The sequence below is a fragment of the Schistosoma haematobium genome, chromosome 2 (assembly GCF_000699445.3).
Source record: "Schistosoma haematobium chromosome 2, whole genome shotgun sequence".
NCBI lineage: Eukaryota > Metazoa > Platyhelminthes > Trematoda > Strigeidida > Schistosomatidae > Schistosoma > Schistosoma haematobium.
The window spans coordinates 30,814,212-30,828,405 of NC_067197.1; the positions used below are offsets into that span (position 1 = coordinate 30,814,212).

The window sequence follows — 14,194 nt, forward strand, 5'->3', positions numbered from 1 at the left end:
ATTTATGTTTCTCTTAAATTCAATCGATAAACAACTCAGTTTTCGACCACACAATCAAATCGGAGAGAGATTACGGCACCATAAATGTATATAGATTTTCAAATCCCTCGCCATCCGGGTTTCTTTCTCCCAGTCAGTCCATGTTGTTTCATGATATCTTCATATCCGGTGTTGTCCATTCCGACTTTAGCGTCTAAGTCCCCAATCAGGATGGTCTTGTCTTTTCCTGGTCACTTCTCTATGATCGATTGAAGCCTCTCGTAAAAATGATCTTTATCATCGTTGTTGCTATCATTGATGGGTGAATAACATAAGATAACATTCATTGTGATTCCCTACTTTGTTTTAAAGGATGTTTTGATGATCTTGGATCCATCAAATTCCCATCCTATAAGTGCATTAAGTGCTTCTTTGGACAGCATCAGGGCGACTGCTTGGGTATGCGGAGCAGTCTCCTCTTCTTCACCAGAGTACAGCAACATCTCTCCCGAAATTATCCTTTTCTGTCCGACTTGGATTCAATGTGCTTCACTGATTACGAGTATCGTCAAATTGTACCTCCTCATTCCGGCAGCTACTTGATTGATCCTCTCGGTCTCCCACATTGTTCGAACATTCCGTGTACACACATATCAATTGTTGCTCTGGTTCTTAGAAGGGGCATAGGCTTCGTGACTTCCGAAGAATATCGGCTTTCTCCATGAGGCGTCATAATTCTTCCCTCAACACGGAGGACAGAGTTTAAATTGTTTATTTTGGTTAGCGTTTTTTAGCAAAGTTATTTTTTACGACATGTAGTTGCCTAACCTTCCTCCTTTACCCGGTTTAGGGACCGGCATTTACCTTATAAGAGCTACAGGAGGAGTCAATTATTATAGTGTACTTGAAATACAATCCTTCTAAAGTATTTTTATTTCATTTTTCGGTATCTTTTTTGTCAACTCTGAGTTGTTTAACAAGTATAACTGGCTTAAGAAAATTTATGAAATTAGTTGATAACAGCATAGATCTCTAGTCAGATTATTAGACAGGGGAAGATTTCCTAATGAAATAACGATAAGATTATTATTTGAAATGTGCATATTTTGAGCTTGTGGAGAAGACTTGTAGCTCAGGTGGCTGATTTCGATTGTGTTTTGTTCTCTGAGCTGGATGGTTATTTAATAATTTCCCATAGTCAGTAACTGTGATTTCTATTGTTTTAAAACAATTATGTTCATTTCATGTTGTAAGTTATCTTATATAGTTCTAAGATCTAAGAAAAAAACATTTCTGCTACTCAACGTTATTAAGATCACTATTGTTGTTGCCATGTTCAGTTAGTAGTTTCTTTTAAAATCATTCTATTTAGTAAAAAAAGAGAATATTGTAAATCTATTTTATTTAACAACAAGCATAATTCTGTTATCATGATGATATATGTAAACGTATTTTAGAAAAACAGTAATAAATGAGAAAGAACAAAAGCACCAATTAATTTGTAAGCTTTTACACTCCTTTGATTTTTATAAGTAGTTGCCTATACTTTGGAACTTAATGATATATATATATATATATATATATATATATAGAGAGAGAGAGAGAGAGAGAGAGGTAGTAGTTAGTCAATGAACATATACAACAAATATAGCGAGAGTATAGCGTATAGTGTGAATACTCACGAGGATAGGAAAAAGAAGTGCTTTATAATCTAGAGAAGCATTAAATTCTCTATTTCACATTGCAGACATACCGTATAGACTCACACACTAAATGATGCTACTGTATGCATACAACACATAGGATCATTTTTCACTTATTCTGTTTTAGCAATGGTTGGATGGAAGCACACACACATATATATATGTTATATATTATGTGAAAAGCAGTAATATAAGTTTAGTTTTATTATTTGGAAGCTGTGTTAGAGTGAGTGAGTGAGTGAGTAGGTAGGATAGGATTCCAAGAAATTTCCATTTATTTATCAGTATTGGGGAGAGCACAGGTCATCTGTTCTAGCGCTCAAGTAAAAACAAATCTGTGAGTGGGTGTATGGGATAAATATGAAAAGGGAGAAAAAAGAATTAATCAATGAACTTGTCTCATGAACAAAAGTAGTAGAGTGAGAAAGACAGAGAAACTGGTATTCTCTGATAGGAAAACAGAAGAGAAACTGCTCTATTTATTTATTTATTCTGATCGATTCGTGCCATTCACGTGGTTTGGCGTGGCGTTGTGTATATATCATGTAACATTCTGCCCGGTAATCATAATGATGCTTAAGCAAATTTGACCAATCATAAATTTTTATAGATTAAAAATGAGCTGAAATGAAAAGTAGTTTTAGTTTTATAGAGTGGGACTATTTTAACCAGAAATGATGGGTGTGCCTTCGTAGGAAGCATATAATTATACCAAATATGTATACAGATTACTTACACACGGGTGCTACATTTATAGACATACACTTAAAAATTGATTTGAACAACCATTTTGGATGTTGATGAGAATAGGACGAATTTTTAGAGTTGTTAATTTGAACTGTAAATACTTAAGTTGCAAGCTAATCATCATTATCTATAGGCACAAAATAGGAAAACTCGGTTTAAAATATTAAAGAACAGGATACGAACTACATTTAGGTTGTATGTCTTTTAGACAAGTGCGTGTTTGAATTTCATATATTTTCTCATGGCATTAAATCTTATTATTATTTCTGTCATTTTATTTATTGCCTTGCAGTTGGAGGATATTAACCACATATTTTTAGGATTGCTGAATGATGAACTACTCTTTCTCTGACCAGATTCAGAATGAAGGCATGAGTTTAAGGTCTATATCGTCTTGTGATTGGGACATTTACTACTCATACCTAGTTATATACTACCCACACACTTAACACTGGCTAACATACGAGTAGGTTTTAAAAAGTTTAGAAGCGATTTAGACAAATGCACATTTGTGTTAGCTACTACGTTTTTTGTTGAGATGACTGACTATAAATGATGAGGTTTGTTGACTCATATACTAAAATGTCATTTTTCATAAGCCATGAGATTGTACTACCTAACATCTCATTTATGTTATGCTTGTTTTTAAACTTTAATTGTTCACTGGTCATCAGCTTGTTAATAGTTCAGATATAAATATTTTAAGAATATACATAGAAGGAGAATTTTTATCAAGTCTTATTAGTTTTATATTGAGTAGTTTTCATGGTTTATTACTTGTTGTTTTGGTTCCCACTAAACGGTCATCGACTTGAAAAATCTATGCTCACATACTATAAGTATTTGTCATCATATTTTGATTCATCATTTATTATACTATCTTGAATAGACCTGGTTTGACAAACCAGATCTTTATACATCTGGTAGATATTGGAAAAAAAGGAAACTTAAATAAGGACTTTAGTCTAAATTTGAACGAATAGTTTCACAATATTTGGGCGTCGAGTTAATGTGAGACATTAAATAGGAAGAATGTATTTGTAAAATCTCAGCGAATGATTTTTAAGTAAATCCAACGTTTCGCCTGGCAATCTGGTCCAAGCTTTTTCAAGGAAAATATAATCAAACAACAACAAAAGGAAACGATCACAAGATATACTGATTTTCATCATTTTATTGAAATAATACTCTTATTCTTTTTGTTTCGGTTCGATGGAAAAAAAGTATAAACTATTATTATTCTTCAAGAAATATAATCTCAATCTGTTTCACAGTTAAAACAATGAATTTCTATAAGTAGTGAAAGTTTTTCATCACAAGTAATTCAGTCATTAATGTGAAATAAATTTTATCAGTTAGGAATGTTTTTTCTCTCTCATTTTCAAGTTAAATAGAATTGATATTAACTGTCATTAGTATTGAATAAAGTTAATAGCAATACAGTGTACTTAAAAGTTAAGTTTCAACTGGATAGCAGGTTCGATTTCCAGTCTACTTATTTCAGTTTCAACAATTAAGTAAGATTGTTAACCCTTATACAATTAAATAGTTATTGAAAATTTTTTAAAAACAATTTTATTTCGTAAAATATGTATATTGTTGATTCAATAGATCTACATGATCTATAAGTTAGGTAATAAAGGAAGGGAGGATGCGCACTGTTGAGGAGTCCCGTACTGGAACGAAACGGCTGTCCAGTGCTCCCAGGTTTCCCATGGTAGTCTAGCTTCAATTGACTCATGATTTCAACCAATGAAATCTCTAAAAATCTCCACAAAACTCCGTCTGAAGCTTCAGCAATTGAATTAACAATATTGTCGTTTGAATAAACTAGCGTCTGCTCATCTTTATCATAATCAATTAATGGGAGAGTTTGTAAATATATTCAATATTTTTTACTATTATTATTATTATTATTACAGAATCTTAATGTATTTTTTATTCTTTTTTCTCCCTTGACAAATTAGCTACCCAAACACAATATATGAAAACAAAACATCATTTATACATTATGCATGACGGTCGTATTAATATGTGCGCTTTAACTACAAACAATATTGACCATATTGCACAAGCTATACATGATACGGTTATTAATGTCAAAGAATAATCACTGGAAATTACTGATTATGAACAAAATTTTGTTTAGAATAAATAAAGAAAGAAAAGAATACGGGATATATGTGTAGTTATTTTCCTCTTTCATGTTAGTTACAATTTTCATATATTTATTCTTTTTTTAAAAGGAGAGATTAAAGAAATTAACAGTTGGTTGCATTTCTTCTTCCTCATCATTATATCGACGTCGTCATCATCATCATGACACAATATTCCTTAGTTCTGTCATGTTGGTTTTCACCATTTACTTCTTCATTGATACATTTCTTTCATCCTAATGTATTTCTTCTACCACTGGTGTATCATACACGAAGTGTTTTCTTATTTATATAACCATTTTTCTCCTATTAGTACATTTATATATGATTGAATATTTGTAGTATTTTGTATTAGTTACCACTACTCATGATTGAGATGGCAGGTTATATCCTTTTTTACTGCACTATTCCTCGTTCTTTTGTGTAAGGTTAGTATATTGTATTTTTATTGACAGCATCTACTAATAAATGTGCGAATAGATAGTAGTATACGAAGTTTTGGAAGTATATGTTTTTCATTTTTATCGTAAATTAAATAAATAAGTTTGTATGGTTTTGATGTTTTTCTTTTATAATTCCGTATCAATATTACATGCATGTTGAAAATGCTGTTTTGCGATTATTAAATGAAGGCTTTTAGCTCTAGGTTGTTTCAGTTAGAAATTCGTCAATAGAGCAGTTATTCTGGGTTTTTTTTCGCACTAACTAGACATCTAAATTTGCTAAAAATGTTCATGAATTTATTCATATGTTATTAAGAAACTTAGACCGATGTGATTGTAGTCTTGTTAAACAGTTAGACGAACACCTTTCGGCAAATGAATTTATTACTCATTTCTTACGTAAGTTATCCGAAAAATACGTGATCTAATTTGACCAGTATTTGTCGAATAAGTCCTCAACTAATGCGGTATCTTTCAGTTTCCTAATTAGATAAGCTTTATATGGACATGTGCACTTTAATTTACTGCATTTTAAGGATAAACTGACTTTTTGATCTCAATAACTAAAGGTGAATAATAACGTTTCTTTGATACAATCTTATCCATTAGGCTCGTTCTATTTGCCGCAAATTATTTTATGTATGATTAACGGATGATACGAGGCCGTATATAAATGGTTATAGAAGAACGTAATAGCTAACAAACGTTTGTTCAATACATAGTCAATCAAAATCGTTAGTCGTCAAACTATTCAACATTAGTACCGTTTGTAACACAAGCTTCGACATTTGTATTGCAGAATAGAATTAGTAAGGTTTATGAGAACGGGATTTGGGTTTTGTCACGACTGTAGTGAATAACTCTAAAAACTGTCTGACTCACACTTACGCATTGGTGTTAACCGCCCAGTATTCTACATTAAAAATTCGGGATATTTCATTGGAAGGGTAACAGACCAGGTATTATTAGACACTATTGCAACTTGGAACGAGGCCATGCCAATCTTTAGATGAATCATTTGGTTTATGTTGACTATCAGTCTACAGAATGAAACTACTGAAAATTAAAAAAGGAAGTATTATTGAGCTAACTATCCGAGTGGCAGCAGGTCCTACTACTCATCAAAGTCTATTGACCAGGGTATTCTATGGAATTCGGCATCCCTTATAGATTCGTACCTCCAAAAATCAACTATAAGACAACACAAGTCCAGAATTAATTTTATGGCTGATCCATATGGAATACTTAATCTAAATAAGTAGATAACTTTCTAACATTTAGAACAACAAGTCTTAGTGCTAATATAAATAATGTGAGCACTCCCAGGGATAGATATTCAGCCAGCTGACAAGTAGTAAGTGGGACGAAACTGGCGTTCTGTATATTTGTTTGCCTCATCTATTCATAGGGCTTATGCTGACTCATACTTCGAGCGCTGAGTGAGAAGTGACTAGACAAACTAGATATTGTCGTAGCATGAATACTTTAAGTTTAATAATGATTGAGAAATATGTACCGATAAGGTTTTAATTTTTTTATTTAAACACATAAACATTGGTACAAAGAGGCATCAAATAGATATGTGCCACATAAATCACTCGATTTGTGCGAGGGTTGGGATACTGCCAAGGTGCCCGGGTCGAGGCACATGGTTTTCTTAAGGGGCCACACCCGGAGCCTTCGACCTAAAGGTCTGATCCACAAGGTAGTGGAACAACGTCAGGAGATGCAGTCCCATGGTAGTCGGTGAGCAACAACAGGTTCATACGCCGTTTGTTCTTTCAGGATCCTGGAGCCAGTCCATGTGCACCACTGATTTGGAATCAAGGTTTTCCATTTCTCCTAGGTGGACTCTCCGTGTCCACTGGAACTGAGTTATCTCCCTTTATTACTTTCGGAATGTACCCAAGTGACTAGTATGGTCCAATTTCAGACAGGTACATTTGTCCTTTAGAACCGATTTTTATACAGGGGGTCGGTAGACACCTACGATAAACATTTATGCCATTGCATAGTTTTAAGATGCATCCATATTGTCATACTTATGGGTCGTTCAATAAAGTAAGACACAGCGCACTAAGACCATGGAAATCATAGATAGTTAGGGAAATTAGCCTACTTGCACTCATTTTTAAATGCCACCAATTAGTCATAGGCTATTATGAACCTTGAATCAACCATAATAACTGTTTCCGCAATGTTCGAAAAAATTTGTTTAAAGGCTGAATTATTTAATCATTCAGTTGATGAAACTTTACAGACAATCACTTAAGATTGAGTTGATAATCTGGGTAGAACTCACATAACACAATGAAGCAAGAAATTGTCTTGGCTGTATTAAGTGGACAAGATTTAGTTGCTTGATGAACAGATAAATGAACTATAAGCTTTGTTCGATCAAGTCGAGCATCAATTTAAGATTTGAATGTAAGTGACTTTAAATAATCTTGCGAAACTTTGAGTAGATGTAGTCTTCTGCTCTTCTAACTTGCGGGCTGTTCTCCCCCAATCACAAGATTGTTTGTTTTAATCACTAACAGAATGCCTATCAACAACTCAACATCTAGTTTCCTGTATGTTTCTTATTGGTATGAACAAACCACGACTGAAAGTTTATGACTAGAAATTCACGAATTAGTGGGGATGTAGAAATGCGATGCGTAAACTCAAAGCAGTACACATTAAGATTCACAACTTAAATAACTAAGTATAAATTTTATCGTGATATTTGATGGAAGAGACTGAAGGTTTGATAACTTTGTCAGATTTCATACATAAAACACAAGATAGATTAAAGTACCTATTGCTTCTTAAAGTCTATAACTTTCAACAATTAGTTTTTCCCTACCACCACCGTGTTTGTCTTGATTCAGTTTACGGGCTTTATCAGAAACCACTTATATTATCATTAGAATACACCACTATACAACAACAACTAATGGAAGACGACCAAATAGTTTAAAATATTGGGTTGAGACATTGTTGTTATAAGCGCTAGCAATATTCGGTTAACAAAGGTGACCGCAAGAAGTAGGTTCTTTCGTACAACCAGTTACTCTACTCAGCAACCTACCAAGTATATGAGATACAATCTTATTACAAGATTAGCGTAAACAAAGCCATACTAGCTATAAAGAAAAAACTAAGATAGTTAAATATAGCCTGTTTTTGATGTAACTAATAAATATTTCAAGCACGTAAAATAGCAGAATTTAAATGTACACATCACTAATATATAGTGGTTTTTAATAAATATATAACTGACATACATAGAAATGTTGACTTCAAAACAAATTCGAACAAAAGACAACACGAAATAAAAGTTAGTTGATGGTAGGCTGAACACTTGGAAACATTTGGATTCTGGAATGTTTTTCAGTGATTACATTGTGACAAATTACGAAGACAGAACTAAAGAAATTTCTCTGCGTTTGTACAACAAATTATCATATGTTAAAATAATATCCGGTGAAAGTAATGTCCTTTAAACAAACGAGTAAATATACTTACATAAGAGATGCTAATAAACATTTTATACAGCTGTACAGATTATAGGAAGGTTAATTAAACAAATGTGACCAGCATGGCACAGCTACGTAAAGCGTCAGTCAAAAATAATTGTTATAAGAAGCTATAAGTTGGTCGTAGTCTTTGAATCAGTAGCATTATCAGTAGTAAAAAGAACAACGTTAGGTACTTTGATTAGTTCACAGAAGCTTTCATTTGACGAATTTACAGCTGTTTGAGTTTCTTTTAAAGCTGCTCGACATCTAGTTTTGTTGAATTGTATTTTAGATGTTAGGCGGAGATTAGTTAAAAGATCATCCGATGGTTCCTCCAATTTGGTTTTTATCTCTCGTAATTTATCTTCTGTATCTTCCTTCTGGATGATATGGTTTCCGTCGCCTAATGTTAAATGCGAAGCATTTTTTGTATCATCATTACAGTGCTCATTTTCTTCTGGATCACGTGATTCACTATCGAACTCTACAACTGCTGCAGCAACTTCTGATTCATTTTCACTTAAATGACTACTTAAATTTTGTTCATCTGTTCCATTACACAACTCTTCAGTTTCCTTTTCAGAAGTCTCTATATTCGTCCCTCCTTGAAGTGTTTGTGCCAGCAGTGGCAGCACACTGGATGGTTCAGCACCTAGACCCGTACCTCCATCGATCTGATCATCTAGTCCACTGGTTCTTAGAGACCCTCTATTAGAAAAGTAATGTTGTAGCGATCTAACATGTCGCTTTTTATCTTCAAGACGAATAAATTTCTCATCACAAAGTTCACAGGAATAAGGTTTCACACCAGTATGAAGTCTTTCATGTCGTTCACGACAGAATTTTCGGTTAAAAGTTTTCCCACAGTATCTGCATCGATAAAACTTGTTGATGGGAGTTGACGGACTACTTTCCGATGGTTCTCCAGCACTTTTTTGTAGTGGTGGGAGAGGTAATCGATCATTTGTAGTCGCTGAGCGAGAAACACAATCATTCTCAAGTGACAGACTATTTTTATTTGCTGGAGGAAATCTAGTTCCAGTTGCCTTTTTTGTATCATGAGCACGATTACTATTGACCTCATCACCTGTGATGGTTTGGTATGTTCCGTTGCTTTCGTTTTTGCGTATTTTTAGTTTATTGTCTGACTCTCGATTTGCATTAGCACTCATACACCCTTTTATGGTTTGGAGAATTCTGTCTATAGCAGATGTAGTAGGATCAGAACTTGAAGTTGGAGCTTGACTGGAGTTAGATGTAACTTTTGAAGTGCGTTCCGTGACATAAGTCAAAGTTTTATCAGTTTTATGTGATGTTTGGTCGAATGAAGTGGTAGATGGGACCATATACGAATTAGTTGTGGTGGTGATTTCGGAAATAGCTCCTGTAGTCTGGATTACTGTGGATGTAACTGGAGTTTGGAGTAACACAGGTGAAGTTAGTGTTAGACTTGTAGACTGTGATGTAGGTAAACCCTGGAAGGACAATGCTGCAGGGACAGCTGTGAGAGGAGTTAAATGAGATGTACCAAATGCATGTGCAGATGCTGGAGTTAGTAAGAGATTCATTTCTGTTCCTCCACGGGGATAAGATAGCATAATAGAATTGCGAGTTGGCATATTCTGTGTTGGAGTAGAAACTGTATGACAAACAGTCGGTGCCTGGCTTGAAGTAATAACACCATTTAAGTTAAGAGTTGATTGAACAATCCTATTAGTCAATATGTTGTTCCCATGGCCTGCCGACTCATCAAAACCAATTATATTTGCCTTTGTTGAGGCAACAACATTGACGGAGGAAGGAATGCTGTTTGTAATCAATGTTAGAGATGCTGGGGGATTGTACGAATTCGCATCAATGGTATTGGAATCGGTTAGTTCTTGGTTTGACTGTTTCACATTGGTCAAACTCCGTAGCAAGGCAGCAGCCACTAAGGCTGCGTTGCTATTAACGGGACCTGGTTGAGCATTATTATGCAACGTACTGGGTAAAACTGTTGACACAGGAGTCGACAATCCTGTATTAGATGTAAATATTGTTTCTGATGGATGTTGTCCAGTAACTGAACATGTTGCTGGAGAATTAAGTCCTAAGGTCCCAATTAAAGCTAAAGTAGGTCCCACTGAAAATGCCGGTTGCAATGGTTGCTGTTTTTGTATCTGAGCTTGTACTCCCTGTTGCTGTTGTTGCGTGACTAAAGATTGAAGAAGAGCAACAGGATTGCCTGATGTTACGGAAAACGATGACGCATTAACACCTGGATTAAAACTGTTGATGACGTGGTGTGAATTAGGGTCCACTGTAGCTGTGGCACAGCGTAGCCAGTTCAGTGTGTTTGCCAAGCCTGTCGAAGAACCAGTAATTGGATTAGCTGGTAGCGTAACACTAACTGTTGTCAGAGAATTATTTATAGAACAAGGCTGAACGACACCACTTCCTAAGGCTGAAGAAATAATATTCTGAGATGAGTTAGCAGACGCTATTGGTATTGTGCCCAGAATCTCTCCGGATGGCCCTGTTAAGGCTATTGAAGGAGTATTCAGTGTAGGTATACTTGTAGTTAGATTTGACCCATTGTTAGCAACTGGATTACTATTACTGGACAGTGAAAATGAAGAGTTAGAAATCGCTGCAGCAACAGCAGCCGCTAAGTTTGAGTTTAATATAAGATTCTGATTTGTGCAAGATGAAGAACTAATACACTGTGTCATTTGCTGAGTAAACCCCGAGGGATTGACCGTTTCTGAAGCACTTGGACAAACTGCTGTACCAATATTGTTAGCAAATAGCAATTTGGAAGACCCATTTGTATCATTTCCGGATATGAGAGTTTTTCCCAGGAGAGCATTTATCGGTAGAATCCCACAGAGGTCCCCAATATCCCCCAAGCCCAAAGACTTCGCTGAAATGGCATACTTTGTGCCAGAACTTATTTGGTTGTTCACCAACGCCGAGACGTCACTAGTGGTAACTTGTGGACTTAAATACCTATTGACAGTAGAATAGTGCATGGGGACAAAAGAAACACTGGCAGCTGTTGGGGATGTGGATAAAACCGAAGGTGAAGGAGGAACATCCTGTAAGCTACTACTTAAAGAAATAGATACCATATCAATGTCAGAATTCGAATTTGTAACTGATGGAATTTCCTTCATACAACAGTTAGAGACAGTAACAATGACCTGTGGATCTATTCGAGGGACTTTTGCAGCGATATCTATATAATCTTGAGATTTAGATGTCTGAACTGAATCTTCGACGTCAGTAGCAACATCTTCGACATCACTATCTCCAGCGTGTGAATCAGAGTCAAAAACTTGGCGCTTAGGATTTCGACACTTCCTGCGGCAGCGGCGGTAGGCATTATCATCTGCGTCACATTCTGTTGATTGAAATACATCAGAAGGCTGAGTGACTAAAGCGTGTTCAGACTCGTTAGGATCAGGTTTTTCATCTGTTCGACCAACCCTGCCAACCTGGATAATCGATGGTGGTAATAGAGGAGGTGAGGCACCAGGAGAGTGAGTAGAGCTATGCTGCTCACTTTCAATATCCTGTGAATAATCATCAGTAGCTTCAGTTTTGGTTGGATTATGGTCAGCAGAAATCTTAACAGAATTTAGTGTGGAATAATCGGAGAGATTCTTAAGCTTTTCAGACGCTCCTTCATTGGCAGCGGAAAATGAGGAATCAATCTTTATAAACTTTTCGCACCCATTATCTGTTGTGTAAGACAATATGCCCAAAACATCAAGTCTTTTGGAATATGGAACATTTTGTCGTATCAAGTCAGTCAGTTGTCTAACAAGCTCCTGATCACTATTATGTGGAGCAGAATAATTTTGCTTCGAAAATACAAGAGACATATGGCGATACTATATAAACAATCGATGTTCACCACTCACGTGAAACTGACCGGCAAGTAAAGACTAACGATGACGAATACTGGAAGCACAGTTAAAAGGCCGCCGACTTCAAGGTCACAATATACAATACAAAATACCATGTGAAAATATTAAATATTACCTTTGAAGGTAATGATTAATTGATATAATTTCCCAAAAACTTTCGTCACCGCTCTTCGTTGAAGACAGTCGTTTAAAATATCTACCTAAATTTTCTAATTTAGCGAAAATTTTATGTATCCAGAAGGTCATAAAAATTCTCGGTTTTTCACAAAGTGAAAACGTTTCATCAAAGGTTTTTAGGGTTGTTCAAAGACAATTCGAGATTTTCCATCACAGTTTTTCAACATTCTTCCCAAATCTGATAAAATTTACTCCAAAATCGGGAAATTGTGTATCTAATATTTCCAATGATCTTGGACGAAACAGAATAGGTCTTCGCACAACGAGTTTCAATATCTAGAATTAGTGGGTCACTGGCGGCTTCAGATAAAGATCAAGGTATATGTAGCAAATAAAGGCGAAGTATCCATAAATTGTAGTGACATACTGTGTTTATTACCTAGGAGTAGATCAAATTTTTCTTCAAAGGTCCACTGATATATCGCTTGGATTAGCTCAGCCGGCAGCAAATTCCAGCATTCAACAACTGTTAAGGCGTAGAAGGCGCGCTTACAGTTCGTTCTGTTCTCTTGTATCTCAAATTTATGGTGATATCATCAAGTTTTGTGTAAACGCCGAGCTCACTTAGCTATTCAAGGGGGTGTTTAAAAGTGTTTTGGATGTTATAAATCATGAGATCACCTGTGAGCCGCCTATATTTTGATAGGCAAATTTTCAGTAGTTCGAAGAGATTTTCACAAGGTTTGAGTTTAAGCCTCCTAACAACTTCGTAACTCACCTTTGGATGAGTTCAAGTGCGTCCTCTTCCTTGTGAAGTGAGGGGGTAACTACAATATTTTCACACTCTAAATGTGGTCGAATAAAACTGATGAAAATTAGATGGGAAGTTCTACTGTCAAACATGCCAAAAATGTGCTCCAACGTTGCCGGCGCAAGACTTTAGATCAGATCTTTTCCAACTTGGGATATTCCTAGAGGGGAGTTAACTAAACTTTATGAATAGTCTAAAAACTGTCCCAGATAAATCTCTTTACACTTCGAATTGTTGAAAATAAGTTCGTCCTAATCCGCTGAAACTCGAAGTCGAGCCAGATTCTCATGGAGTGACGGCTTGTCACCTTGGTCGAAAATTTCTTCACAACGTTTCACACTGTCTATGAAAAATTATGAATCATACAATGCTTGATGAGGTAGGTCATGTATTTGAATCAAAAAGAGAAGGATTTCTAGTGTTCGGCCCTGAGGAAACCCACTAGAACATTCTATAACAAGTGAAAAGTTAAATTTACCCTTACTTTAAACTATCTGTTATTTAGATATGTTCATACAGGAGTCACCCTTCCTGACTCAATGTTTTCGGGGTGAAAATACGTTTATGGCTATCACGTATTCAGTCAAATCACCTCATACCAAAGACTCCACCAATTTTTAGGGCATTGAGAGAGTGCTTCCAACAGGTAGCTTTAAGGTTCATTGTGTCGGCTTCCTTTAAGAATGGGCGATTGTCGTAAACGGAGTTATGGTAAAGTAAATGCTCAAAAATCACGCTAGGTGGTGTTACTAATACCGAAGCAGCTACTCCCAGTGCAACAGAATGAGCCATAAACTGGCCAGTAGAAGTTCCCTTGTTAAAAT

At 35.6% G+C, this 14,194-nt stretch overlaps 2 protein-coding genes across 2 annotated transcripts in view; one reads left to right on the top strand and one right to left on the bottom strand.

The window, feature by feature from the left end:
* The window catches only part of GOT1 (Golgi Transport), a 41,421-nt gene extending 35,857 nt beyond the window's left edge, over window positions 1–5,564 (top strand). Inside the window, exon 8 of the mRNA XM_051214920.1 lies at window positions 4,397–5,564. Coding sequence (XP_051068105.1) covers window positions 4,397–4,539 — 143 coding nt within the window. The 3' untranslated portion in view covers window positions 4,540–5,564. The remainder of the gene's footprint in view (window positions 1–4,396) is intronic.
* A 3,095-nt stretch (window positions 5,565–8,659) lies between these two features.
* On the bottom strand, window positions 8,660–12,491 carry MS3_00006703 (uncharacterized protein; the record flags this gene model as incomplete). The annotated part of the gene is made up of 1 exon (XM_012936826.2): window positions 8,660–12,491. Exon 1 carries the CDS (start codon window positions 12,395–12,397, stop codon window positions 8,660–8,662), a length of 3,738 nt encoding a protein of 1,245 aa, XP_012792280.1. The 5' UTR covers window positions 12,398–12,491.
* Window positions 12,492–14,194: the final 1,703 nt, after the last annotated feature.